We start from the raw sequence: 26,051 nt of genomic DNA on the forward strand, positions 1-26,051 counted from the left end.
TGTACTTGTTGTGGAATGACTTGAGTGCATGCGTTATGTGGCGGATCCTGGCACCCTACAGGCAGCTGACTGTAATTTTCTCCTTGTTCAACCTGGTGAGTGGGACATCAGTGTGCCGGACTATAGACTCACCTATGACTAAAGTGTTAGGTACATTGTCTTGCCTTAGGGGCTGTTGCTAAGTGGCACACTGGTGTTGTGAACTATGTGACAATTTGGTTGTGATCTGTGTTTGTTTGCGTTTCAGCTTCAGAGGTCCTTGTTGCTTGGGCAGGTTACAGTTAAGGGCCTCTGCATATGTGGATTTAGTGTTGCTATATGTGGGTGTTAGTGGTGTGGGTTTAGAAGGGCTATGTGTTGCTTGAGGTGTAGTGTGGGTGTTAACCTTCTCCTCTTGACTGTCTAGCACAATCTTGGGTGGAGAGAGCTTTGCTTCCATTTTGGCTATGTAAGTGCATCTCTCACAGGTTGTAGTGTTGGGTGGTAGGACGAGAGGGCTGTCTGTGTACATGAGGCAACTGCTGCATTGCCCCAGTATGCCCAGATTCACCAGGTGGACAGGAGAAATCACTGGAAGCTGACCCTTGGACATGCCTGGTTTGGTGCTTTTTTTTTTTCCCGGAGGCAGGGAATCAGGAGCCATGCATGATTTCGAGAACACATCATCCACAATGTCTAATACATACATAATATGCTGAGGAAGAAGAAGGAAATCCCTAAACCTCTTTTTTGATTCAGAGAAGTCCCGACTCTCCCAGTGAAAATGTTCCCTTAAAGTATGCAAAGTTTCTCCAAAAGAGTAATCCTCAGGAGGAGATGCAGATGGGATGGATTCCTCTGCATCAGAATATTCATAGGGTGGAACAGAAAATTCCTGATCAGAAAGTACAGTTGTGTACCTACCATAAATGTAGATGTTCAAGTGTATTCACTGTTGCAGTCATTACAATTGGGTTATCCTGCTGGCAGGCTATCCACAGTCGGCCCGAGTTCCAAAGTCTAGGTCTGGCATCGGTTGCTGTCGCCTCCTCCCTGACATCAGTGCACCAGGGGTATAAAAGATGCAGCCGACGCCATTTTATTCAGTTTTTCTTGCCCCAGATGTCAGGTGCCCCTAAAAAGGTAGGCTAAATTATGCCAATAAGCATGCATACACAAAAAACAACTTTTCCTTCATCTACAAGCAAATACACCACATAGGTTGTATAGAATAGAAAAGTACAGATAAGGCCCAGGAAAAGGGGGATGGTGGGAGGGTAACCTGGACTGCAACAGTGAATACACTCGAACATCTACATTTATGGTAGGTACACAACTGTACTATGTCCATTGTGTTTCACTGTTGCAGTCATTACAATTGGGTTAAATCCCAAAGCTAAGATTGGGAGGCTGGTGATAAATAGGATTAGGAGAGGCTATCAGACCCTGCAGAAAGTACAGTTTTGTACCTACCATAAATGTAGATGTTCGAGTGCTAATACAGCTGCAGTCATAACAGATATCCTGTCATCAGGCGGGTCCTCGGTCGGCCGAATTCCAAAGTCTAGGTCCGACGTCGGATGTCGTCGCTTCTTCTGACGTCAGTGTGGCAGGGGTATAAAAGAACCAGCCAACGCCATTTTCTTCAGTTTTTCTTGCCCCAGATGTCAGGTGCCCCCAGAAGGAAGGCAAAACATAAATTTATGTAATAATGCAATGCAATATAATCAAAAAACAGTAGTTGCAAGCAAATACACCATAAAAGAATACCCCAATCAGGTTGTATGAGGAGGTGTTAGCCATTAGGCCTGTCCCAAGAGGGGAAGGAGGGAGGGAAACCTGGACTGCAGCTGTATTAGCACTCGAACATCTACATTTATGGTAGGTACAAAACTGTACTATGTTCATCGTGCATACAGCTCCAGTCATAACAGATGGGTAGAATCCCAAAGCTAAAAAGGGGTGGTAGGCACTAAGTGGAACTTGGAAGAGCAAGGATGCCCTGCAAGACTGCAGTGGCAAAGCCCACTCTAGATTTGGAGTATAATGGTAGGTGATAGTGCTTGGAGAAAGTATGCACAGAACTCCAAGTGGCTGCTTCCAAAATATCCTTGGTAGGAACCCCCCTGAGGAAAGCGGCCGAGGTAGCTGTGGCCCTTGTGGAGTGAGATCTGATGCTTGTAGGTACAGTTTTACCATGAAATGAATAACAAAAGCGTATGCAGTGGGCTATCCATTTTGAGATTGTCTGTTTGGAAATAGCCTTCCCTTGAGCACCTGTAGCATGGGACACAAAAAGTTGCTCTGATTTTCTGAATGGCTTTGTCCTGTCCAAGTAATAACGAAGCTGTCTGTGAATGTCCAAGGGATGTAGTAGTCTCTCCCCTTTGTTTTGTGGATTAGGGTAAAAGGTAGGTAAGTGGATAGCCTGATTCAAGGCTACACTGGATACTACCTTTGGCATAAAGGAAGGGTTGGTTCATAAGGAAACTCTGTCCTGATGGAAAATGATGAAAGGCTGCACAGCCATGAGGGCTTGTAGTTCCGAAACCCTGCGTGCTGAGGTGATAGCCAGAAGGAAGGCTGTTTTCCATGACAAAAATTTGAGTTCTGTTGAAGCAGCTGGCTCAAATGGAGGCAGGGTCAGTTTTTCTAGAATGAAATTGAAGTCCCAAGCAGGTACTGGTTGCTTGCTTGGGGGTTTTATATTCTTAGCCCCTCTGAGGAACTGTCTTAAGAGAGGATGAGAGAATAAAGGAGGATCAGTGTTGTATTGAGCAGAAATGGCTGAGGCATGGATTTTGATGGAGGAGAATGAAAGTCCACTGCTTAGCATCTCAGCTGGGTACTGTAATATTTGAGGTAAATTCAGTATTCCAGGATTCTGTCCCTTTTTCTGATTCCAGGCACAAAACCGTTTCCATTTTGCGGAGTAGGCTTTTCTAGTAGAAGGCCTTCTGGCCTCCAAAATGACATCCTGCACCTCCTTGGAGAGGAGGGTCTGTTGTGAATTTAAGGAATCCTCCATGCGGCTAGATTGAGTGTTTTTAGCTGACTGTGAAGAGTTTTGAAGTTGTGCTGGGTCAACAGAAGAGGCATTAGAGGCAGGATCCATGGTGGGGAATGCGTCAGGCTCCTCAGGAGTGGGTACCAGTGTTGTCTTGGCCAGTCTGGAGCAATGAGAATCATATTTGGTCTGTCATATTTTGGCTTTTAATAGAACTTTGGGCAGCAGAGGAAGAGGAGGAAAGGCATAAACTGTCATTTTTGTCCAACTGAAAGAAAGTGCGTCCACTTTCCAGGCCTGTGGATGATAGGTCCTTGAGCAGAATTTTGTCAATTGTTAATTTCTGTGGGTAGCAAAGAGATCTATATCTGGTCTTCCCCATGCTTGAATTATCTTTGCAAAAACTTGAGGATGCAACTTCCATTCGTGTGGATCTGTCATATTTCTGCTTAGGTTGTCTGCCAGCGTGTTTTCCTTGCCTGGCAGGAATTGTGCTTGAAGTTGGATTTGTAATTCCAGAGCCATGTTCCAAAGAGACATGGCTAGCCTGCACAGGGGATATGAATGGGTTCCTCCCTGTTTGTTTATGTACCACATCACTGTGGTGTTGTCTGTCCTTATCAATAGCTGGCCTGGATGCAGTAGGTCTTTGAAAGCCATAATAGCATTTTTTTACTGCTAGCATTTCCTTTTGATTGATGTGTAGGTGCTTTTCTTTTTGGGACCATTTGCCCTGAATGCACTGATCTGTCATGTGTGCCCCCCAGGCATAGTCCGAGGCGTCTGTTGTGATGATTTGATTTGCTTGAGGCAAGCAGAAAGGTAGACCTATGTTTCTTTTGCATGCTTGAGCCCACCACAGAAATTCCTTTTGGAGACATGGAATCAGTGGTATAATTGTTTCCAAACTGTGGCTGTGTTGAGACCATAAGTTTTTTAGGTACCATTGAAGTTTTCTCATATGCAGCTTTGCACATGGGATTAGCAAGATGCAAGATGCCATGAATCCCAGAGCCTGCAGGATTTTCCTTGCAGTCAGCCTGGTGAAGGCTGCCATTTTTCTGAAGTATTGAGATAGTTGCCCTTGTTTCTCTGGCGTGAGGTAGGCCATCTGGGTGTTTGTATTCAAGCTGGCACCCAGGAAAATTATTACTTGAGAGGGTATTAGTTTTGATTTCTTTTTGTTGACTGTGTATCCCAGAGAGTTCAACAACTTTATTACAAATGCCAGATGTTTCAGAAGTATGCGTTTGCTGTCCGCTTGGATCAGGCAGTCGTCCAAATATGGGTATATTTGTATTCCTTGAAGTCTGCAGAAGGCAATTACTGATGCCAGGCATTTCATGAACACTCTGGGCGCAGTAGATAAGCCAAAGGGCAATGCAGAGAATTGATAATGGGTTGAACCTGCAAGAAATCTGAGGTATCTTCTGCAATCTTGTCTGATAGGGACATGCATGTATGCCTCCTTGAGGTCCAATGTTACCAGCCAAGACTCCTTGCCCAGCATGGGAAGAAGCTGCTGTAATGTGAGCATCTTGAATTTTGGTACGACTAAATATGTGTTTAGGATGGATAGGTCCAAAATATGTCTCCAATCTTTGTCCTTCCTTGGTACCAGGAATAGTCTGGAATAAAAACCTTGACCCTGTTCTTGTGCAGGTACCTCTTGAATAGCTTTCATGTCCATGAGAGCTGAAATTTGTTTTTGTGCCTCTGCCCTTTGATTTTGTGGCAGGTTTGGCATGCCTCTCATTTTTGGAAGGGTGTGAAAGTGGAATCTGTAGCCTCTGTCGATAATGTCCAGGATCCATTTGTCTCTTGTGACAATATGCCAATTTTTCGAAAATAATGCCAGTTTTCCACCTAAAGGTGCTGCCATTAGAGCTTTGCTTGGCATGCAGAGGGGAAAGTCATTGTGTCTGCTTTCTGAATGGCTGTGATCTATCCTCTCCACCTCTTGGTGTAGGTGCTTGCCATTGTCTGCCTCTAAATGATCCTTGAGATTGCCCTCTACCCCTCGGGCGCCTGCATCTACCTCTTTGAGGTCTGTCCGTGGTTGGAAAGGACCAATTTTTTGAAGGCCAGTTTCTACTGAAACGTGGAGGTTGTACCTGTAGGAAATCTTTCACTGTTTGCATTGATCTTGCCTTTTCCTCCATTTTCTTTAATACCTCCTCAGCTTTGACACCAAACAATACATCTTTTTGAAGAGGTGCGTCTAGTAATTTAGCTTTGACATGATCTGGTAAGGTTTGCTCTTTGAGCCAAGCAGGTCTACGTATGACAGACCCTGTAACAGCAGCTCTACATGAGGCCTCTAAAGCATCAAAACCACATTGCAAGGTATGTTTACCCACTTGTTCTGCACTATGCAACAAATCCTGCAACTCCTTCAAGTCTGGTTGTTCAGGTTGTGACATTTTGTTTTTCAACTGAGATAACAAGAACTGTTGATACTTTAACATGTGGAACTGACAGTTTAATGCCCTCATGGTTAAAGTGGCCGAGGTGTATACCTTTTTCCCCCACCTTTCTAAAGCTCTGGAATCTCTCTCTGAAGGTAATGGATTTTGGGCAGCAGAGGCCTTAATTTCCTTGGGACCCTGTGAAATAGTTTCTGGGTCAGCAGCATGGCTTTTGTATAGGAATTGGTGTGAATCAGGAACCCGGTAATACCTGTCAGGCTTAACTGGAGCTGGTGATAAAGAATCTGGGTTAAGGCTGGCCTCTGAATACACATCATCTAGTATGTCTAAGACAGGAGGGATAGCCAGAGGCCTGTGCTGAGGGAGCAAGAGGAAATCCCTGAGCCTTTTCTTGGAATCTGAGTAATCTTGGCCTTCCCAGTGGAAGTGTTCCCTCAAGGTATGCAAGGTTTCCCCAAAAGAATAGTCCTCAGGGGGGAAGACAGAGGGAATGGACTCCTCTGCATCAGAATCTTCAAAAGGGGAGTATGAATGTTCCTGGTCATCAGAATGTTCTGAAGTAATGGAGGCCTGGTCCGAGGAAGGGTATTCCTCCTCCACTCTGGGCCTTTTGTCCGAGGGGGTTTGAGAACCTCTGATAAGAGTAATCAAATCCTCAGCCATTTTGAGAATCAGTTTTTTAGGCATGGGGCCCTGAGAGGGGCCCTATGGAGCTTGTCTTTTAGTTTGCATGGCTGCTTTAGATTTAGTGTAAGCCTTAATGGGAAAAGAAGAAGAAGGCCTGAAGACACCTTGAGAGGTGGCAGGCCTGTCTAAACTCTGAGTTTCCCCGCCAAGAGTGGCGTCGGTATCTGTAATCGGGGTGTGGGCTGAGGAGCCTTCGACCTAGGGCACAGAAGACACCACTAAGGAAGTGTCATCGGTAGTCAGAGGCTGCGTAGGCGCCTCGCTGAGAACTGGAGCACCTGTAGTCGGCTTTAGCGTGGTGTCGGTAGAAGTCGCGGACCTCGTATGTCGGTCCTTATCTTTGCGTCTTTTACTCAAAGCTGCAGTCGGGGTATCCGACGACATAATGTAATTAAATTTTTTGCCAAAATAGTGTTGGGTGAACTCCGCCCGATGCTTAATAGTGCGTTTGTTGAAGCTAGTACAAAAACGACAGGCCGAGATGTCGTGGTCTGAGCCTAAGCAAGGAATGCATAAGGAATGGAAATCCTTATGCGGTATTTGCTTCCCACATGAAATGCAATTATTAACTTTGTCTGACATCGGTCTGAGGCAAGAAAAGTTTCCCCAACAGGGTACTTAGCTTTCAAGAAGACTTCGGTTGCCCTGGATTTAGAGTAGAGAGGTACGTGATAGTGCTTTGTAAAAGTATGCACTGAACTCCAAGTTGCAGCCTCTCAGATGTCTTTGGTTGGTTCTCCTCTGAGTAAGGCTGCTGAAGTGGCTGCTGCTCTGGTTGAATGTGGCCTAATGCCCTTAGGTACTGGTTTGCCATGCTGTAAATAGCAGAAATGAATGTAGTGGCCTATCCACTTTGAAATAGTCTGCTTTGAGATAGGCTTTCCTTGTGATCCTGCAGCATATGCCACTAGAAGTTGTTCAGTCTTTCTAAAAGCTTTGGTTCTGTCCAAGTAGAAGCGTAGTTGCCTGTGAATGTCCAAAGAATCCAGAAGTCTCTCACCCTTATTCTGTGGGTTTGGGTAAAAGGTAGGCAAATTAATTGTTTGGTTAAAGGCCACACTGAACACTACCTTAGGCATAAATGTAGGGTTTGTCCTCAGAGAAACCCTGTCGGGATGGAAAATGATAAAAGGTTCCACAGCCATGAGTGCGTGTAACTCTGAGACTCGTCTAGCGGAGGTTATTGCTAGGAGCAGAGCTTTTTTCCAGGATAAGAATTTTATATCAGCTGCAGAGGCTGGCTCAAATGGAGACCGTGTGAGTTTTTCCAAAACATAGTTGAGGTCCCATGCAGGTATTGGTGCTCTGCTTTGACGGCTTATGTTTTTGGCCCCTGAGGGGCTTAGTAATGGATGTGAAAAAATAGGTGGTTCTGTATTGTAATGAGCTGAAATGGCAGAGGCATGAATTTTAATTGATGAAAAGGAAAGGCCTTTATCCAGGATCTCAGTTAAGTATTGCAAAATCTGAGGAATATTTGGAACAATCGTGTCAATACCTTGTGCCTGGTTCCAAGCACAGAATCTCTTCCATTTTTCTGCATAAGATTTTCTGGTGCTAGGCCTCCTGGCCTCCAAAATAACATCCATCACTGCTTTAGAGAGGTGTGTCTTGAATGGCTACATTATCCGCCATGCTGCCAGGTTTAAGGTCCTGAGTTGGCTGTGCAGTATCTGACTGTCTTGTTGGGTCAATGAGTGAGGAATTTGAGGTAATGTCCAAGCTGGGCATTGAGACAAGCTCTTTAGGATTGGGTACCAGTGCTGGCGGGGACAGTCTGGGGCAATCAGTATCATTTTTGGCTTCTCTTGTCTGACCTTGAGGAGTACCTTGGGGAGGAGAGGCAGAGGAGGAAAGGCATATACTGTTAGGTTTTTCCAGCTAAAAGATAGAGCATCCACTTTCCATGTTTGCTTGTGATAAGTCCTTGTGCATAATCTCTGTAGTTGGTAGTTGTGAGGGGAGGCAAATAGGTCTAAGGCATCTCCAGTTCCTTGTTATCATGCTGAAGACTTGTGGCTCCAATTTCCACTCATGGGGATCCATTAGGTTTCTGCTTAGTTCGTCTGCCAGAGTATTTATATTTCCTGGCAGGAATTGTGCTTGCAGATGTACTTGGTAAGTCAACGCTGTGTCCCACAAGTTCATGGCTAGTCTGCAGAGGGGGTAGGAATGTGTGCCCCCCTGCTTGTTTATGTACCGCATGACTGAGGTACTGTCCGTCTTTATCAGTAGTTGGCCTGGATGAAGTAGATCCTTGAAGGCTGTCAGGGCATTCTGAACAGCTAGCATCTCTTTTTGATTGATATGTAGATGCATTTGACTTGTGGACCATGTGCCCTGAATACATCTTCCTGCCATATGGGCCCCCCAGGCATAATCTGATGCATCTGTTGTCAATGTCTGCCTGGCTGTGGGTAAGGTGAATGGCTGTCCCGTGTTGTGGTGACAGGCTTTTTCCCACCATCGAAACTCCTGTTGCAGGCATGGAATGAGGGTAATTATTGTTTCCAGGCTGTGGCAATGTTGAGTCCAAACACTTTTTAGATACCATTGAAGTTTCCTCATATGCAGTCTTGCATATGGAATTAGCAGAATGCAGGATGACATGAAGCCCAAAGCCTGCAGAATTTTTCTTGCAGATAACTGGGTCTTTGTTGCCAACATTTTGAAATAAGTAGTCAGTTGTCTGTGTTTGTCTGGCATGAGATAAGCCATCTGGGCAGTTGTATTTAAGCTTACACCAAGGAATATTTTCTCTTGAGAGTGTACGAGTTTTGATTTATTTTCGTTTACTGTATACCCTAGACCTGTTAGTAATCGTTTTACAAACGCCAGATGCTGTAGTAGAATGTCCTTTTTCTCTGCTTGAATTAGGCAGTCGTCCAAGTAAGGATATATTTGGATTCCTCTTTGTCTGCAAAATGCAATTACAGGTGCCAGGCATTTTGTGAAGACCCTGGGCGCAGTACATAAGCCAAAGGGCAGTGCAGAGAATTAGTAGTGCATTGAGCCAGCTATAAATCTGATGTATCTTCTACATGATTGTCTGATTGGGACATGCAGGTATGCCTCTTTTAGGTCTAAAGTCACAAGCCAAGCCTTCTTGCCCAGCATGGGCAGAAGCTGCTGCAGAGTTAACATGTTGAATTTTGGAATATCCACGAATGTGTTTAGGACAGACAGGTCCAGTATTGGTCTCCAGGCTTTGTCCTTTCTGGGCACCAAGAATAGCCTTGAGTAAAATCCTAGTCCCTGCTCTTGCTGTGGTACTTGCTGAATGGCTCTCATGTCCATCAGTGATGAAACTTGTTTTTGTGCTTCTGCCCATTGATTGCGTGGCAGGTCTGGCATACCATTTGGCCTTGGCAGGGTGTGAAAGTGGAACCTGTAGCCTTGTGATATGATATTTAAGACCCATTTGTTCTGGGTGATCATGTGCCAGTTTTGTGAAAAAAGTGTTAGTTTTCCCCCCAAAGGAGCTGCCAGAAGATAAGTGATTGGTGCTGGCAGGGGAAAGTCATTGAGACTGTTTCCAGTATGGCTGTGATTTTTTCCTCCGATTTTGGAGGTAGAAGCACCCCATTGTTTAGGCCTGTATGAGCCTTGGGGCTGTGATCTGCCTCTGGGGCGTCTGTATCTGCCTCTTTGTGGCCTGTCTGACAATCAAAAGGACCAATTTTTTGTAGGCCAGTTCCTGCTAAATCTGGGAGGTTGCACCTGTAAGAAATCCTTGACTGTTTGCATAGATTTAGCTTTGTCCTCCATTTTCCTCAACACCTCTTCTGCTTTAACACCAAACAAGGTATCAGGTTGTAATGGAGCATCTAATAGTTTTGCTTTAACATGATCGGGCAGATTCTGTTCTTTTAACCAAGCATGCCTCCTAATGACAGAACCTGTAACAGCGGCCCTGCAGGAGGCCTCTAGAGAATCAAAACCACATTGCAAAGTATGCTTTCCCACTTGTTCAGCTGCATGCAATAAATCCTGCATTTCTTTGTTTTCTGCACATTCTGAATTTGTCAACATGTTCTGTTTAAGCAGTGACATAAGATATTGCTGATATTTAAGCACATGAAACTGACAATTTAAAGCTCTTACAGCAAAGGTAGCAGAAGTATAAATCTTTTTCCCCCCATCTGTCCAGGGGCCTTGAATCCCTATCAGAGGGGATAGGATTTTTGCAGTGGAAGCCTTGACCCCTTTGGGAGCCTGAGAGAGAGTTTCTGGGTCAGCAGCAGGTTTTTTCTAAAGAAATTTATGTGAATCAGGAACCCTGTAGTATCTGTCTAGCTTAACAGGAGCTGGTGGTAAAGAGTCAGGAGACAGACCGGGCTCTGAAAATACATCATCTACAATGTCTAAAACAGGAGGAATAGCAAGGAGCCTGTGCTGAGGTAATAAAAGGAAGTCTCTGAGCCTTTTCTTGGATTCGGAGTAATCTTGGCTCTCCCAGTGGAAATGCTCCCTCATAGTATGCAGGGTCTCCCCAAAAGAATAATCCTCATGAGGAGAGGCTGAAGGAATAGATTCTTCAGCATCAGACTCCTCATAGGGAGGAAGAGAATATTCCTGTTTAGAAGAGGAATCAGAGGAAATGAAACCTGATCTGAAGATTCATATTCTATCTCTTGCCTAGGCCTCTTATCAGTTGGGGGATGGGAACCCCTGATCAAAGTAATTAGGTCTTCGGCCATTTTAAGCATCTGTTTTTTTAGGCATGAAGGCCTGTCCAGGAGAATGCTGTACTTGTTTCTTTGTCTTTAGAGCTGCTTTAGTCTTTGCCTTTGAAGCTGAAGTTGGTTTTACATATAACTGTGTAGGCCTGAAAACACCCTCAGAAGCCGATGCCTGCTCAGCGGCTCTGGACCCATCTGAGGGAATAGTTTCTGAGTGTCCAATACCTTGAGTTTCCAGCGGCCTAGTTGGCTCCACGTGGGAGTCGGAATTGGCCTGTGGCTCTGAGGTAGCGTGCGTCAGGGGCTGCGAAAGAGCCTCACTGAGAACCAGCGACAGGCCTTGTGGAAGCCTCGTCGTCGGTTTTGGACCTCGGGTGCCTGTCCTTTTCTTTGCGCTTTTTATAAACTACGGTAGTCGGCTGTTCCGACGGCATTATATAATTGAATCTTCTGCCAAAGTAATGAAATGCAAAATCGTACTAACGCTTAATAGTGAGTTGGTTAAATTTAGCACAAAACTGACAACTAGCAACGTCGTGGTCAGGGCCTAGGCAAGGAATGCAGTAAGAATGAAAATCCTTATGAGGTATTTGCTTCCCACAAGAAAATACAATTATTAACTTTTTCTGACATCGGTCTGGCGCAAGAAAAATGTTTCCCCAACGGGGTACTTAGCTTTAATGAAGACTTCGGATCTGAAATTCGAATTTGAAAATCTCAGGAGTTGGCCGACCGGCACTTGCGAACTGCTTTTGCTTCGGACACCACGCGGCAAGAAAGACTGAAGAAAATGGCATTGGCTGCATCTTTTATACCCCTGGCGCACTGACTTCAGGGAGGAGGTGACAGCAACCGACGCCGGACCTAGACTTTGGAACTCGGGCTGACTGCAGGTAGCCTGCCAGCAGGATAACCCAATTGTAATGACTGCAACAGTGAAACACGATGAACATCAGGAATCAGAAGAAATGGAAACCTGATCTGAAGGATTCATAATCAGTGCCTTGCCTAGGCCTCTTAGCAGGGGAGGGGGTTGGGAACCCCTGATCAAGGTAATTAAATCCTCAGTCATTTTGATCATCTCTTTTTTTAGGCATAGGGGCCTGAGCACATGGCTCTTGCATCGTTTTTTTAAACATAGAAGTTGTTTTTGACCTTGTTTTTGTTGCTGGCGTCGGTTTAATATAAAAATGTTGAGGCCTGAAAACACCCTCAGAAGCCAGTGCCTGCTCAGCAGCTCTGGACCCATCCAAGGGAGAGACATCCATAGGTTCAATACTCTGAGATACTCGCGGCGTACCGGACTCCGAATGGGTCTCGGTAGAGGCCTGCGACTCAAAAGTAGCGGGTATCCGGGACTGCGAAAGCGCCTCACTGAGTAAAGGCGCTTAGGAGAAGCTTTGTCGTCAGTTTTGGACCTCGGCGGTCTGTCTCTGTCTTTTTCCTCGCATTTTTTTGTGAACTCCAGTAGTTGTATTGCTAACCGACGACATTTCAGGATAATTAAATCTTGAACCAAAATATTTAGAAGCAAAAATATACCGATGCTTAATAGTTCGTTGGTTAAATCTAGCACAAAACTGACAGCAAGACACGTTGTGATCCGGGCCTAGACAAGGAACACAGTACAAATGAAAATCCTTATGAAGTATTTGCTTCCCACCAGTAATGCAATTATTAACTTTTACTGACATCGGTAAGGAGCAAGAAAAAGTTTCCCCAATGGGGTACTTAGCTTTAGTTTGAAGACTTCGGTTCTGAAACTCGAATACGAAAATTTCAGGAGTCGGCCGACTGGCACTTGCGAACTGCTTCTGCTTCGGGCAAAGCGCAGCAAGAAAGACTGAATAAAATGGTTTCGGCTGCATGTTTTATACCCCTGACGACCTGACGTCATGGAAGAGGAGACAGCAACCGACGCAGGACCCAAGACTTCAATATTCAGGCCGACTGAGGGCAACCTGCCAGCAGATTACCCAAATGTAATGACTGCAACAGTGAAACATGAAGAACATCTGATAGTGTGTGTAGCCTGCTTTGAAGCGAAGGTATCTTCTGCAAGATTCCCTGATTGGGATGTGCAGGTTTTTCTTTTAAATCTAGTGCTGCCAACCAGACATCTTTGCCTAGCAAAGGAAGCAACTGGTGAAGAGTCAGCATCTTGAATTTTGGAATTTTCAAAAAGGTGTTTAGAGTGGACAGGTCCAGGATAGGACGCCATGAACTGTCTTTTCTGGGTACCAGGAAAAGTCTTGAGTAGAAACCTTGTCCCTTTTCCTCTTCTGGTACCAAATGAATAGCCCCAACACTTAACAGAGTAAGTACTTGTTTTTGGGCCTCTGCCCACTGATTTGGGGGTAGGTCCGGCCACCCGTTTGGTGTTGGCAACGTGTGGAAGTGAAATCTGTATCCCTGGGACACTATATTTAAAACCCATTTGTCCTGGGTAATGAGCTCCCAGTTCTTTGCATGAAGAGCAATCTTTCCCTCCAAAGGGGCAGTCAGTTGATAAGTGCTTGGAAATTTTAAAAGGAAGTCATTGAGACAGTTTACCATAGGGGGGAGTCTTATTACTCTCGGATTTGGAAGTGGAGCCCCCCCCCCCCCCCACTGCTTCATCCTGTGTGTCCCCTGGGACTGAAAACCTGAGGTTTCTGCTGTGTCTGGGTTTGGCTTGAGAAGACCTGGAAGGGGCTGGAAAGGACCAATTTTTTGAGGGCCAGTGCCTACTAAATCTAGGAGGCTGCACTTGTAAGAAATTTTTAACAGTTTGCACAGATTTAGCTTTATCTTCCATCTTAAGAACTTCCTCAGCCTTGTTGCCAAACAGGTGGTCCTGATTTAAGGGAGCATCCAACAATTTAGCTTTAACATGATCAAGTAAAGATTGTTCCTTAAGCCAAGCATGCCTTCTGAGCACAGACTCAGTAACAGCAGCACTGCAAGAGGCCGCTAATGAATCAAAACCACATTGTTAAGTATGTTTTCCAACCTGTTCAGCAGAATGCATTAAATCCTGTAATTCTTTATTTTCTACACAATCAGGAATCAACATCATTTTCTGTTTAAGCAATCCAATAATATGTTGCTCATACGAAACTGGCAGTTTAAAGCCCTAATGGCCAAGGCTGCAGAAGTGTAAACCTTCTTACCCCATCTATTCAGTCCCATGGAGTCTCTATCAGAAGGGGTAGGATTTTTAGCAGTAGAAGCCTTAATGCCCTTGGGCCCCTGAAAAATAGTCTCTGGATCCGCAATAGGATTTTTTAAAAAGGAACTTGTGTGACTCAGGGACCCTGTAGTATCTGTCAGGTTTTCTGGGAGCAGGAGGCAAGGAATCAGGGGCCAAACTAGATTCCAAAAAAGCATCAACAATGTCTAGTACAGGAGGAATAGCTAAAGGCCTATGCTGAGGCAAGAGTAAGAAATCCCTGAGCCTCTTTTCTGAATCAGAAAAATCCTGGCTTTCCCAGTGGAAATGCTCCCTTAGAGTATGCAAGGTTTCACCAAAAGAAAAATCCTCTGGAGGGGAAGCAGAGGGAATAGAGTCCTCTGCATCAGAATCCTCACAAGTAGATAAGGGCAAATCCAGATCATCAGAAGAATCAGAAAAAACAGAATCCTGGTCAGAAGATTCATAAACAACTTCAGTCCTATTCCTCTTGGGGGGGGGGGCTGGCTACCCCTGATTAGAGTTATCAGATCTTCAGCCATTCTTATCACTTGTTTTTTTTTTTAGGCACAGAGGCCTGAGCATGTGGCCTGGGCATCGTTTTTTTAGGCATGGTTCGAGATTTATGCCTAAATGAAGAAGGAGGCGTCAGTTTAATATGCAAGTCTGTAGGCCTGAATACAACCTCAGAAGCGGCTCCGGACCTATCCAAGGTAGAGACATCCGCGGGTTCCATAGTTAAAGCATCGCGTGGCATACCGGACTCCGAATGGGTCTCAGTAGAGGCCAGCGAATCAGAAATAGCATGAATCAGGGGCTGTGAAAGCACCTCACTGAGTACCGGCGAACTGGCGACTGGCTTAGGAGAAGCATTGTCAGCAGTTTTGGACCTCGGCGGCCTGTCTCTGTCTTTATCTTTGTGTTTTTCAGAATCCCGGTAGTCGGATGGCTAACCAACGACATTTCTGGATAATTAAACAGAGAACCGAAATATTTAGAGGCGAAAATATATTGACGATGGATATTGCACTGATTAAATAAAGCACAAAACCGACAGCAAGGTATGTCTTAGTGAGGGCCTAGGCAAGGAATACAGTATGAATGAAAATCTTTATGAGGTATTTGCTTTCCACAAGTAATTTCAAAACCTCCTCTAAAGGTACCGAACAAATTTCAAAAGTAAAATAGTTCATGTTATGAAACATACTATAGATAAAATGCCGATGATAATCTGTAAACAGCGCAGAGAAATTTAAAATAACGGGCAAGTTACCAAACAAAATGGTGTAATACAAATACAAAACTCTCTCAGCAAGACTACCAAACAAATTATAATGGCAGCCAGACATGGTAATACGATATGTACAAGATAAATACAAACAGATAAGTACAAAAGATATATAAAAGCAGCAACAAACATAATAACCTAAGATAAACAGATGATGCAGATCAACAACCAGTACCAGAAACCGAGCGCTAACCACCAGCAACAAAAAAGTACCACCAACCAATGGCAGACCAATTTAAAAACATAATCCACTTCCAACAACGAATTGTAACTGTAGAATCTATAAAAAACGGGTAAAAGAACAAGAATACTATTATATCAACATTCAGCCACATTATCAGAAACACCACAACAACAACAAGTAAACACAGCTGAATGGCAGAGCACAATATAGTATAAAGTGTATAAATCAAATATATACTAAGCAATTACAACAGTTCATAAGACCTAAGGTAGTTGAAGAATACAATATACAAATAGATAAACAATGACAACAAAAACAAACGCAAACTCATAATGTAAACCGATAAACCAGCAATAGAACAGTATAAATTATAACGTTAATAATAAGCCAGACCCGCAAATAGCAAGTTCAGTATTTTAAACACAAAACAATAAAGCCAAAGCTTCTCAAACACAACAACATTAACAAAAGAAACTAAGCATAAAAAATAGGGTTGTCAACTAATTTTATAAAAATCTCTATCTAGCACACATTACTGGAAGAATAGAATAGAAATTAAAATAAGACCATACAGAACAACACAGTCTACAGATCAAATAGAGCAAACCAAAATTAATATAGTCGCAGAGTCAACAACAGCTTACATATACTAATTCTGTACTCTCTTTATCTAAATGTAAACATAGACAACATCTCCGTGCCTAAACATTAGTTTAAGCATCCAGCCTACAAGATCCAATAGAGCTTGGCTCATATAAAATAAAATGATACTCTTTCTCAGCACACCATGTTGATTGCGAACAGATGGCAGATCGCGTCAGCACTCAAGCACACAAGGTGCGCAACTAGCATATATCTTAGTTCCTCATGTACTATCCATAGTGACATAATATAGGTTCAACCTGCTTGGTAAAACTATCATACCTATTAGCAAGGCAGAGCATGTAACCAACCTTTCACATTGGTCATTCCCCAAGGACATACTATTTGTTAGGTTCAGTTCCCATCACCCAGCGTACATTGTATACGCCAATCCTAGGTTTGCTCTGTTCTTATAGATGGTCCTTAAATTGACACTCATAATGGTGGTGTCACCCAAAAATACAGGACAAACCATATTGTTTTTATTCCATTGATGTCTTATAAACTAAATATCGCTTGTAAACTTTTTAAGGTTGTCACTTGCACATAGCAAATTTATTGCCTTCATGGAATTATTCTCCCTGCCAAACATATGAAACCATAATGTCCCCATATTTTTACCCATATTTTATTACTCCCAAAACCTCATATCTTACTGTCCTGACAAAACATTCCAATGTATTGAACCTATTTGTCAAGAGTTCCATGACCCATGCATATCTCAACAAGTCTCACCATTGCCATGGTAGGTTCTTCCCACTGGTGAACTGACTCCAACAATTCTCTCGAAGGTGTGCACTCATATGAATGCTATCATGAATTTGTCAAATTATAACTTCCCATACCGCTAGAGTCTCTGCCTATGGTATGATCTCTGTGTATTTTCTATGGATAGTGTTTCTCTGGTGATCTGATTGTTCATCCCAAACAAAAGGTTTATGCATCAAATCATACTAAAATATAAAAATGACCAAATTCCTTGTATAATTAAAAATGGTGCCTCCACCATTGTTCAAGTATGTGTGAGCATAAAAATAACATCCAAAATTGTTATAAACTTATAACATCCTAAAAATTGGGAACAAAGAATTCGTCCCAAAAACTTTAAATACAAATTGGATGAGAACAATCAAAAATGGTGCCCCAAATCATAATAATACTAAATGTCCACAAATCACCTTATATATTATTCGTCCAAAATGATGTTGATCCACCAAACATGAATACACATGTAACGTAGATGAGAAAGTTGTTACTTTAAAGTAGTAATCAAAAGCTGTCTGTAGTTAGTACTATCAATAATTGGTAACATTATTTTCCTCCTTGAAAAGTTGATAGACAAGTATGACCCTATTAATGAAGAAGTTTGTTACTTTATGTAGTAATTATAACAATTTACTGTATCCCAAGAATTTTAGGTGGGACATAATTCCACAGTGATCCGTGACATCCACAGAGAATATTGATTATTGATACCATCCATCCCTTCACCGAACCAAATGATTCTTCATTGTACCATCCATTGTGTGAGGTTCATCTACTTGTTGACTATTCATCTTCTATGAATAAGTGTGAAACCTGATACTAACTAGGTTTCATTTGTCAATCAAGCACTGTGATTTGGGAATGGTAAATAGCATGCTTGTAATGCAACCGAAAAGCAAGCAGAATTTTAGACACCTAATGATAAATGAAATGTATGTATAATATAAGACCAGATGAATGAACTTATAGAATAATGCACTAGTAGTGAAGTTGTCAAATAAGAAGGGGGGATAAAAATTTAGTGACATGATCTATACAGACAAATGTAGATATTTTAGAGTGAACAGAATACTTGACTAGGATTTTAAATATGTCTAGTAGTGTGTTGAAAGGTATGATAAAAATCCATAGGAGTGTCATAGCTTACTACCAATGAGACAGATAGTAGTAGCCATCCTTGAAATAAGACCTTGCATCAGCCTTCTTGATACATACGGTAATGAACCCATTGTGGATAACCAAAGTTGGGCCCATATAGATCCCCATAAATTGTTTTGTGGAGAGCGAAAAACCCCAATCTTCAGCCTGAGAGAGATAACGAATTGCTCCTCAATCAGCCTGATGTACAGAGAAAACAAACACCTATCAATTTGGAAGTTGATTTTAAGAAATATCCTTTGATAACTAATAAAAGTAAGAAAATTCTAATATGGATGTCATACTATTCTGTAACTACTTCAACATCAACAGATGCATACTAATTATCATGTTTGCGAACAAATGAACAACTTTACATGCAGATATCAGCACCTTAACTCAAAATACCTACTACAATTTTTTGTGCAAATGCATTTTCAACCATTTATTAGGTATTTTGATAGATATGGTGTGCCAAAGGGAAATAAAATTTTTGTGTTATGGTGTTTTTTGGTTTATTTAAAGGCAAATTCACGAAGATTTTGATGAGGTTTTTAAAGTTTATAATATGAACAACACCATTTCTATTATAAGGGAAAGATTATTCCATTTAGGAAATCTTATTTATTTTATTACACTTACACATTATATTAAAATGTAGGTCATAGATTTTAAATACATCAACGGTTTTTTGAACCTAAGTTTTTAGCTGCACCAACAAAAGTGCAATCCTACCAACTTGTACACAGGCATTGTTGGAAGAACGTGATTTTAGTTAATGACTGCAGATACCATGGTAGTACACCTTCCAGGGCATATAGTGAGATAGACTCTGTGAAGAAGTAGACTCTGTCAGCTTGTTGTTTTGGGTCAGAGAGAAGGTACACTATGAGGTTTTGGGAGATAAGAGGGTTACTGGTGGATATGATGGAAAGGTTTCTAAGATATGGGATGGTATAATTCATTTGGCTGGCCTATGTTACATGGCATGTAAGTAAACTATATGAATCATAATATATATTTATATTGACTAGAACACGACATATAGTGAAATAAAATTAGAGGTATAAAAAGGTCAGGATAATGAAGAACTTAGGTGTGAAAAAAATTGGAATGTTTTAGGTGTACATAAATAGGTCAGGAAGTATTGATCACCATTAGTTGTGTTACAAAAAGGTCAGAATTATTAAATGTGGGTAAGCAATTTTGCCAATGTGCCCAATGCAATCAAAGCAATATTAGGTGCCTTAGTATTACCAAGTACTGTCAAGGCCAATATCCTTTGTCCTGGCAATCATTCCAACCTATACAACAAGACTACTTCCTACTATACAGGTGCTACATATTTTGGCTTCACAAACCTATATGCTAGTTGTAACACTAAGAATGGTATACATGCACTATATGGCTAAACCTACACACTTGCTGTCATCTGTAAGGTATTCAGAGGGAGGAATGACAGCACCAATGCTGGCTAGAGGGATGTTTAAGATGGAGGTACATTTTTACCCATGCTTTAAGATGGCAAGCAAGCATTTACAAGCAAGAGAGGAGAGAGTGAGATAAGGCATTATGCCACAGAGAGAGCTCTATTGGATGCTAAGGCTGGCAGCTGGGGGGTCTCCGGCTGAATAATTTGGATCTATATGCTATCAGTGCTGCATTGATATTGTTGGGATCTAAGTTATGGTTATTAAGGTGTCACAGTTTTGTTTACCTGTTAGTTTTTTTTTTTTTTTTTTTTATGTTTATTTGTTTTTATATTTTATTTTTATTTATAGTTATTATTCTTATATTTTATTTATTTTTTTTAGCTTTATAAATGAATAGCTGGGTTAATGAATATAGCTTATCATGTTATTGTTGTGTTGTTTACAATGTGTGTTTGTTTTGTCTTCTTTATTAGTTTATGTTGTATTTATTTGTATATGTTAGTTGCTGTTAGACTCTTGTTATTTTGTTGAACTTATTTAGATACTATTGATATGACTCTATACTATACTGTTACATATTATGTGTGATATGGTGTATGCATATATGTATAATTATACTTTATTTTTGTTTTTGATATAATTTTTTTTCTTCATTTATTGTTCTATTTATATAGTTTAGAAGGATAGTTTTATTTGATAGTTAGGTGATTTATAGCCAGTCATTGTTTTTACATACTTGCGACATGTGTTGAGCTGGTGCTGTTGGTCTGGTGCTGGTTGTGTTCTGGTGCTGGTTAGTTATTTTGCGTTGCCTCTACAGCAACAAAGTACAACAACATGATGGATACAGCTAGCTTAAGGATTGTTACCAGGGACATATTACCAGCTTAATATAAAAATTTACATTGAACAGTTTGACTTTTGTGAATTGTTTTTGACCTGAACTGGTTTTTATTGTTTGTTTGTGTTTTTTTTTAGCTATCTTTATGTATACTTCTGTTTGTATTTATCTATTTGCATTCTTGTATTTATCACTATGCACTATCATTGGGATAAGCTGACTATTAGACTATATACCTTTGTTAGATGTATGGAGTAGTTCATTGTACTACCATACGTTGTCATTATTTCATGGCCACTTTATTTTAAATGACCTGCCATTACTCTTAATCAGTATTATTTTTTTGAGTTGTGATTGTATTTAGACAATATTGTATTGGCTCTTTTTTAGGTTGGCTCTTTTTTTTTTAGGTCTGTTATTTTTTAGCAGGTGGCATTATGCATTGCCCGGGATAATTTGCGGATTTCGATATATTTTGGATTTCCCATCATTTATACAACACAATCACTCATCACTTATAGTTGATGTTGTAGTGTTTGTTAGCATAGCAAGCAATATTTTTATGTTTATGTTTTTGCATTAGTTAAAGTTTAATGTTTTAAGTGTGAAAGAATGAAATAAGTGACTATATATATATATATATGTGAGGTCTTACATTGTATTTATATCTTTTTTTATTCTGCTCTTGAAGTTACTTTGACATTTATTAATAATTGAATTGACAGTTTGATATGTGATTTACATTTTTTTGATTCAATTAAGAATTTAATGATCCCGCTTCAAATCCAAAATGTTTAGTACTTAAGCTCACAGTATTTTTGTAAATTAATCTGATGTAAGTTAGTTTGCACGCGAAAGCTTTCTCTTTTTTTTTTTTTATTAAAGTGTACTTTGGTTTTTTGTTTCATCATGCTTGAACTTCGTTAACAGTGAAGATTTTCTATCGTGTTGGTGTCTCCTACTTTTGTTTTCATGCATTTCCACAAGTAATGCAATTGTTAACTTTTACTGACATCAGTAAGGAGCAAGAAAAAGTTTCCCCAGTGGGGTACTTAGCTTTAGTTGAAGACTTCAGTTCTGAAACTTAAAAATGAAATTTCAGGTGTTGGCCGACCGGCACTTGTGAACTGCTTCTGCTTCGGGCACCGCACAGCAAGAAAGACTGATGTAATGGCGTCGGCTGCATGTTTTACAACCCTGACAACCTGACGTCATGGAAAAAGGGACATTAACCGACGCAGGACCCAAGACTTTGTTAATCAGGCCGACTGAAGGCTACCTGCAAGCAGATAACCCAAATGTAATGACTGCAACAGTGAAACACGAAGAACATCTCTTCAGGAAGAGGCCACAGTGGTCCCCATGCTGATGTACACAACACATCTTTTTTCGCATGTTACGGCCTAAAATATACACATATATCATTATTATTATTACCAAGATGCTAATAAGTGCACAAAACAACCCTCAGGGCTGTGTAGGTGATAGCAGCTTCAGATATATCTTCCTTCCATACAGTGAGTGGGAATGAATGGGGAAGACTTGATGATTAGCAGGTCAAAGAGCCAAAAGCTTATAGAAAATGATAAAAGGTCACTAATAATGAATTCCAATGAAAACAAACTTATTAACACTACACCTAGAAACACACACACACACACACAAACCTCAAAATGCTTTTTTTCCCTTTCTTTTTTTGTTTACAAGATGGCAAGCCTTAGTATGCACCTCTTACTTTAATTTGCTCAAAGGTCACACAGCCACAGGAAAATGGGAAACACCCTCAAAGGTCTAAAGTCACACACCAAGCAGGAACTTAACACATCAATTTAGACAATCATTTTCCAATTTATACTTTTTATGATTGAAAAAAAGCCGCAGCGTAACCAACAAAAGCAGAAACAAACAATAATCTAACCACCCAGCCACAATAACACTAGTTTTCAAATATACTGAATCTTGTGGTTAGTGCAACATTATTATTTGCTGCAATGCTGTATCCTTTGGATAAATGTTATGTTCCCTTTGAGAAATAGCTAAAGGGGCAGCTCCTAATACTTTTTGGCATGCGGTTGACTCCCTTCTTCCATTCCTACTGTTGAATAGTGTCCATCATTAGTAATCTGCATACCATTCCACTGATGAAATAAACACATCATCAGAAGGTGGTAGGGATATTTCTACATTACTGACTTCAGAGACAGTACATTTGTATCAGCCATGCTTATGAACCCTGCCTTTTCCTGTACATCGAGAAATGTAGGCAGTCAAATAAACAAAACTGAAGGCTCATTAAAACATTAATGATATAGATGATATAAGCTTCCACACGTAGAACACTAGATGATGTTCTAATACATCATCAGTTGTAGTCCTAAACTGCCTTCGGTTCTTAATTTGTCTACTTCTGGTTAAATATCTGAATTTACTCATTGCGCATGAAGTTTTATCCCCTTTTTTAAAAACACCTTTATTGAATTATCACTTGTGACATAGGCAAATTTACATTTATACAAATACTGCTATATACCATATAACCTAAGCAACGTTACATAACATATTTAATTCCTGACCCATTTTTTTAAACAAAAACATCTTTATTAAGCCATCACTTATGACATAAGCAATCATAAATTAATATAAATGAAAACAATCACACCATATCCCTGGGACTTTGCTAACAAACTGTTTAGATCCTCTCTCAAGATGCACCCTTCCACTGAATTATCTACAATTAACTCCTTGACAATGAATTAACTCTTGCTACCATTCAGAAGCAACTAAAGTCAAAACTGTTTTATACTGTCAGACGTCCATCATGCCTTTATTCTACACACTGTTTTTCTAGTATAAAATACTATGAGATCTTGGTTTACATAGCACTTCAACCAATGTAAATAAGGTAAAATTAATGGTCTTAAGTAACTACCGACATGGTTGCACTGATTTAGGAAAAAAACTGAATTAACTTACTCAGAAGTGCTAATGTGAAAAACTGATATTCATCAAAACTATCGTCCAGGTCAAGAGGTGTACTGAAACCTTCTAGTGCAGTCTCCTCCAGTCCATCTTCATCCCATTCTGCATCCTCTTCATCACTGCTAGCATTTTCCTGACTCTCATTACAGGTTTGTTCTTGTGTAACTGTTCCACCTCCACGTACTTCATCTTCATCACTTGGGATCTCCTCTGTACAGAAAAAGAAAATGTTTACAACACTACTCCAATCACAATAGATACTGAAGAAGAAATGTCACAAAGAAAATCTACAGTTAAACTAAAATGTGACAGCGTTAACAGAAGACAATTACTTTTCTCACTTGTCTTTCAGTCTCCTTTCTTTAACTGCTGCCTTCAGTTGCATTTTGCAACATCTGTTCCACAGAACTATGGTGTCCATAACCTGCAACAATAACTGCACAATTAACTCAGCTGACCATACTTGTGTGAGGTACTTACCATAGCAGCAGATGTTTCCTGCTGTTAGACCTTGTGCTAAACTGTGACACAGAATCTGCTGTATTGAATGTACTGCAGCTCAGTTAAGCCACTACAACAGTAACAAAGGTGAGTTCAGGTTGAAGTGTGGATGTGTGTCCTTGGCCTGCAGTGCAACTCCCTGGTTTCATTCCTACACTTACTTCGAGGTACATCTTATTGCAACTTATTATTGGGGGGGGGGGGACAACAAAAATAAATAAATAAAAACTGCTTCTGCTGCCTCCCCATTGGGTTTATATTTTTTTGAGTGCCTGATGGCAAAGGACTGGAAGCAACTGTACAAACTTATTTTTCTGGATAACTTCAGACAGTTAAAAGGAAACGTCTGTCGGGTGGCCAATCTAAGGGAGCATTATAAAGGTAGCATACTCCTTCAGCAGTTTACTGCAAGTGGCACAGTATTATCGGCACTCTAACTACTATTGTGTCAAATCCAGACATGCTACTTTATTTTTAAAACTGAAATACTGACCTCTCTATTTTTAAAATTGAAATATTGACCTCTGTACTATTGGTCATTATTAAATGTCATGTCCTCTCCTCTGTTCTGTAAGAACAAAAGACAGCCTAAGTCAAAAATCTGTGCTTGACTCTGCACTGCTGAAAACACTGTCACCACAGAGGTGTCATTTCCCCCTTCTGTGCAGCTGATGATCTAAATCCTCTCTCACCTACCCTTTACATTTCATGTCTTAAAAAATGAGAAAGTACACTAGTGTAATTAAACTTACAATAAAAAGTAGACATTTGCTGATCACTGCTGCAGTAGCCTTAGCTATATCGGGTTAGATCCTGCTAACAATACAACAGACGGGCAGCTTCTAAATCTTCAAGCGCACCTTCCATGCACCCAAACCATTAATCAGCTTGAACTGAGCTGATTGTGGCCCCAAGCCCTTCAGCGCTTTCATAACAACTGACAGAGTGAGGCTAAAGAATTGAAAAAGTTGATAATGTTTGTTTGTGTCTTTCGGCTTTTCCCGGTTAGGGGTCGCCACAGCGGAACTCCGGTCCACTAATGACTGGCAGTAGATTTTTACGTATTGGCTTGCCGGGCCTAATGCACAACCTTCAACGAAGGAATGCCCATTCACGCATGTCGCTACACAGAAGATGCTCTAACTGAGAATTGAACAGGCAACATCTAACTGTGAGGCGACAACGCTACCGCAGCACCACCACCGCAGTGACAATTGAAAAGGTTGATAATAGGAAACTAAAAATAAAAGTCCTCACCCTGTTAACAAAAACATACAAAAATAAGCACTTTTGCTTTGTGCACCGCACGGCAAGAAAGACTGAAGAAAATGGCGTCAGCTGCATCTTATATACCCCTGGCGCACTGATATCAGGGAAGAGGCAACAGCAACCGACGCTGGACCAGGACTTTGGAATTCAAGCCGACTGAGGGTAGCCTGCCAGCAGGATAACCCAAGTGTAATGACTGCAACAATGAAACACGATGAACATCTAAGACAGGCCAGAGGACGGTAACTCACACAAATAATGCAGAACTAGAGAAATACTATCCTTAAAAGGTACTGGTTCTTGTCTTGACACCAACTAGAAAATCTTTTCCATTTACTAATATATAATTTTTTTCAGTAGCTGCTTTTCTTGGCACCTTTAATACCTGGTTTACATCCTCTGAAAATAGATGCCTAAAAGATATTAATACTCTATCATCCAAGCAGTCAGTTGCAGTTGTTTGAGGTCAGGGTCTATCAAACACCTCATCTCGTGTGAGCACGCCCAGTCTGTGAGGAAGTTTAATAAAACTGCTCTTAGTCATTTCCAATACAAGGGAGAGCCACTGTTGCCTGGGCTAGAACAGAGTCACCATAATGATCTTTCGGGAATCCTTCTGAATCTTCAGATTCACCCTGGATTAATGGACAGGGTGAAAAAAGCATACAGGAACACTTCTGTCCAAGAAAAAGGAAAGACATTGGTTTTCCAGGTCTTCTTCCATAGAGTACTAGAGCAGAAATTTGCCAAATGATTGCTGTGACTGAAGGCAAAACAATCTATCTGAGGTGTTTCCCACAGCTGGATCAATTCATGAAGACCCCCAATTTAATTTCTATTTTAAGGGCCTTTTTTGGTCCTGCTAAGTTCATATACCACAAAATTTGCCTTTGACAGAATGTACAACACCTGTAGAATGAGACATTGCTGTAAAGCTATATTTAGGCCACCATGGGTGGTCTGCACAAAATGTAAGCTTTGGTTTCCCCCTTGCTTGTTTAGGTATCATATATCACCATTGTTGTTGTCTGTAAATAATGGCAATGGTCCAGGAAC

At 41.1% G+C, this 26,051-nt stretch overlaps 1 protein-coding gene across 1 annotated transcript in view; it reads right to left on the reverse strand.

Annotated features, from left to right (window-relative positions):
* Positions 1-26,051, reverse strand: part of IPO8 (importin 8) — a 3,293,983-nt gene that overhangs the window by 249,509 nt on the left and 3,018,423 nt on the right. Inside the window, exon 23 of the mRNA XM_044088203.1 lies at positions 23,220-23,435. Coding sequence (XP_043944138.1) covers positions 23,220-23,435 — 216 coding nt within the window. The remainder of the gene's footprint in view (positions 1-23,219; positions 23,436-26,051) is intronic.

Source organism: Protopterus annectens, chromosome 11.part0, assembly GCF_019279795.1.
Source record: "Protopterus annectens isolate FY-2018-M chromosome 11.part0, PAN1.0, whole genome shotgun sequence".
Lineage (NCBI taxonomy): Eukaryota > Metazoa > Chordata > Ceratodontiformes > Protopteridae > Protopterus > Protopterus annectens.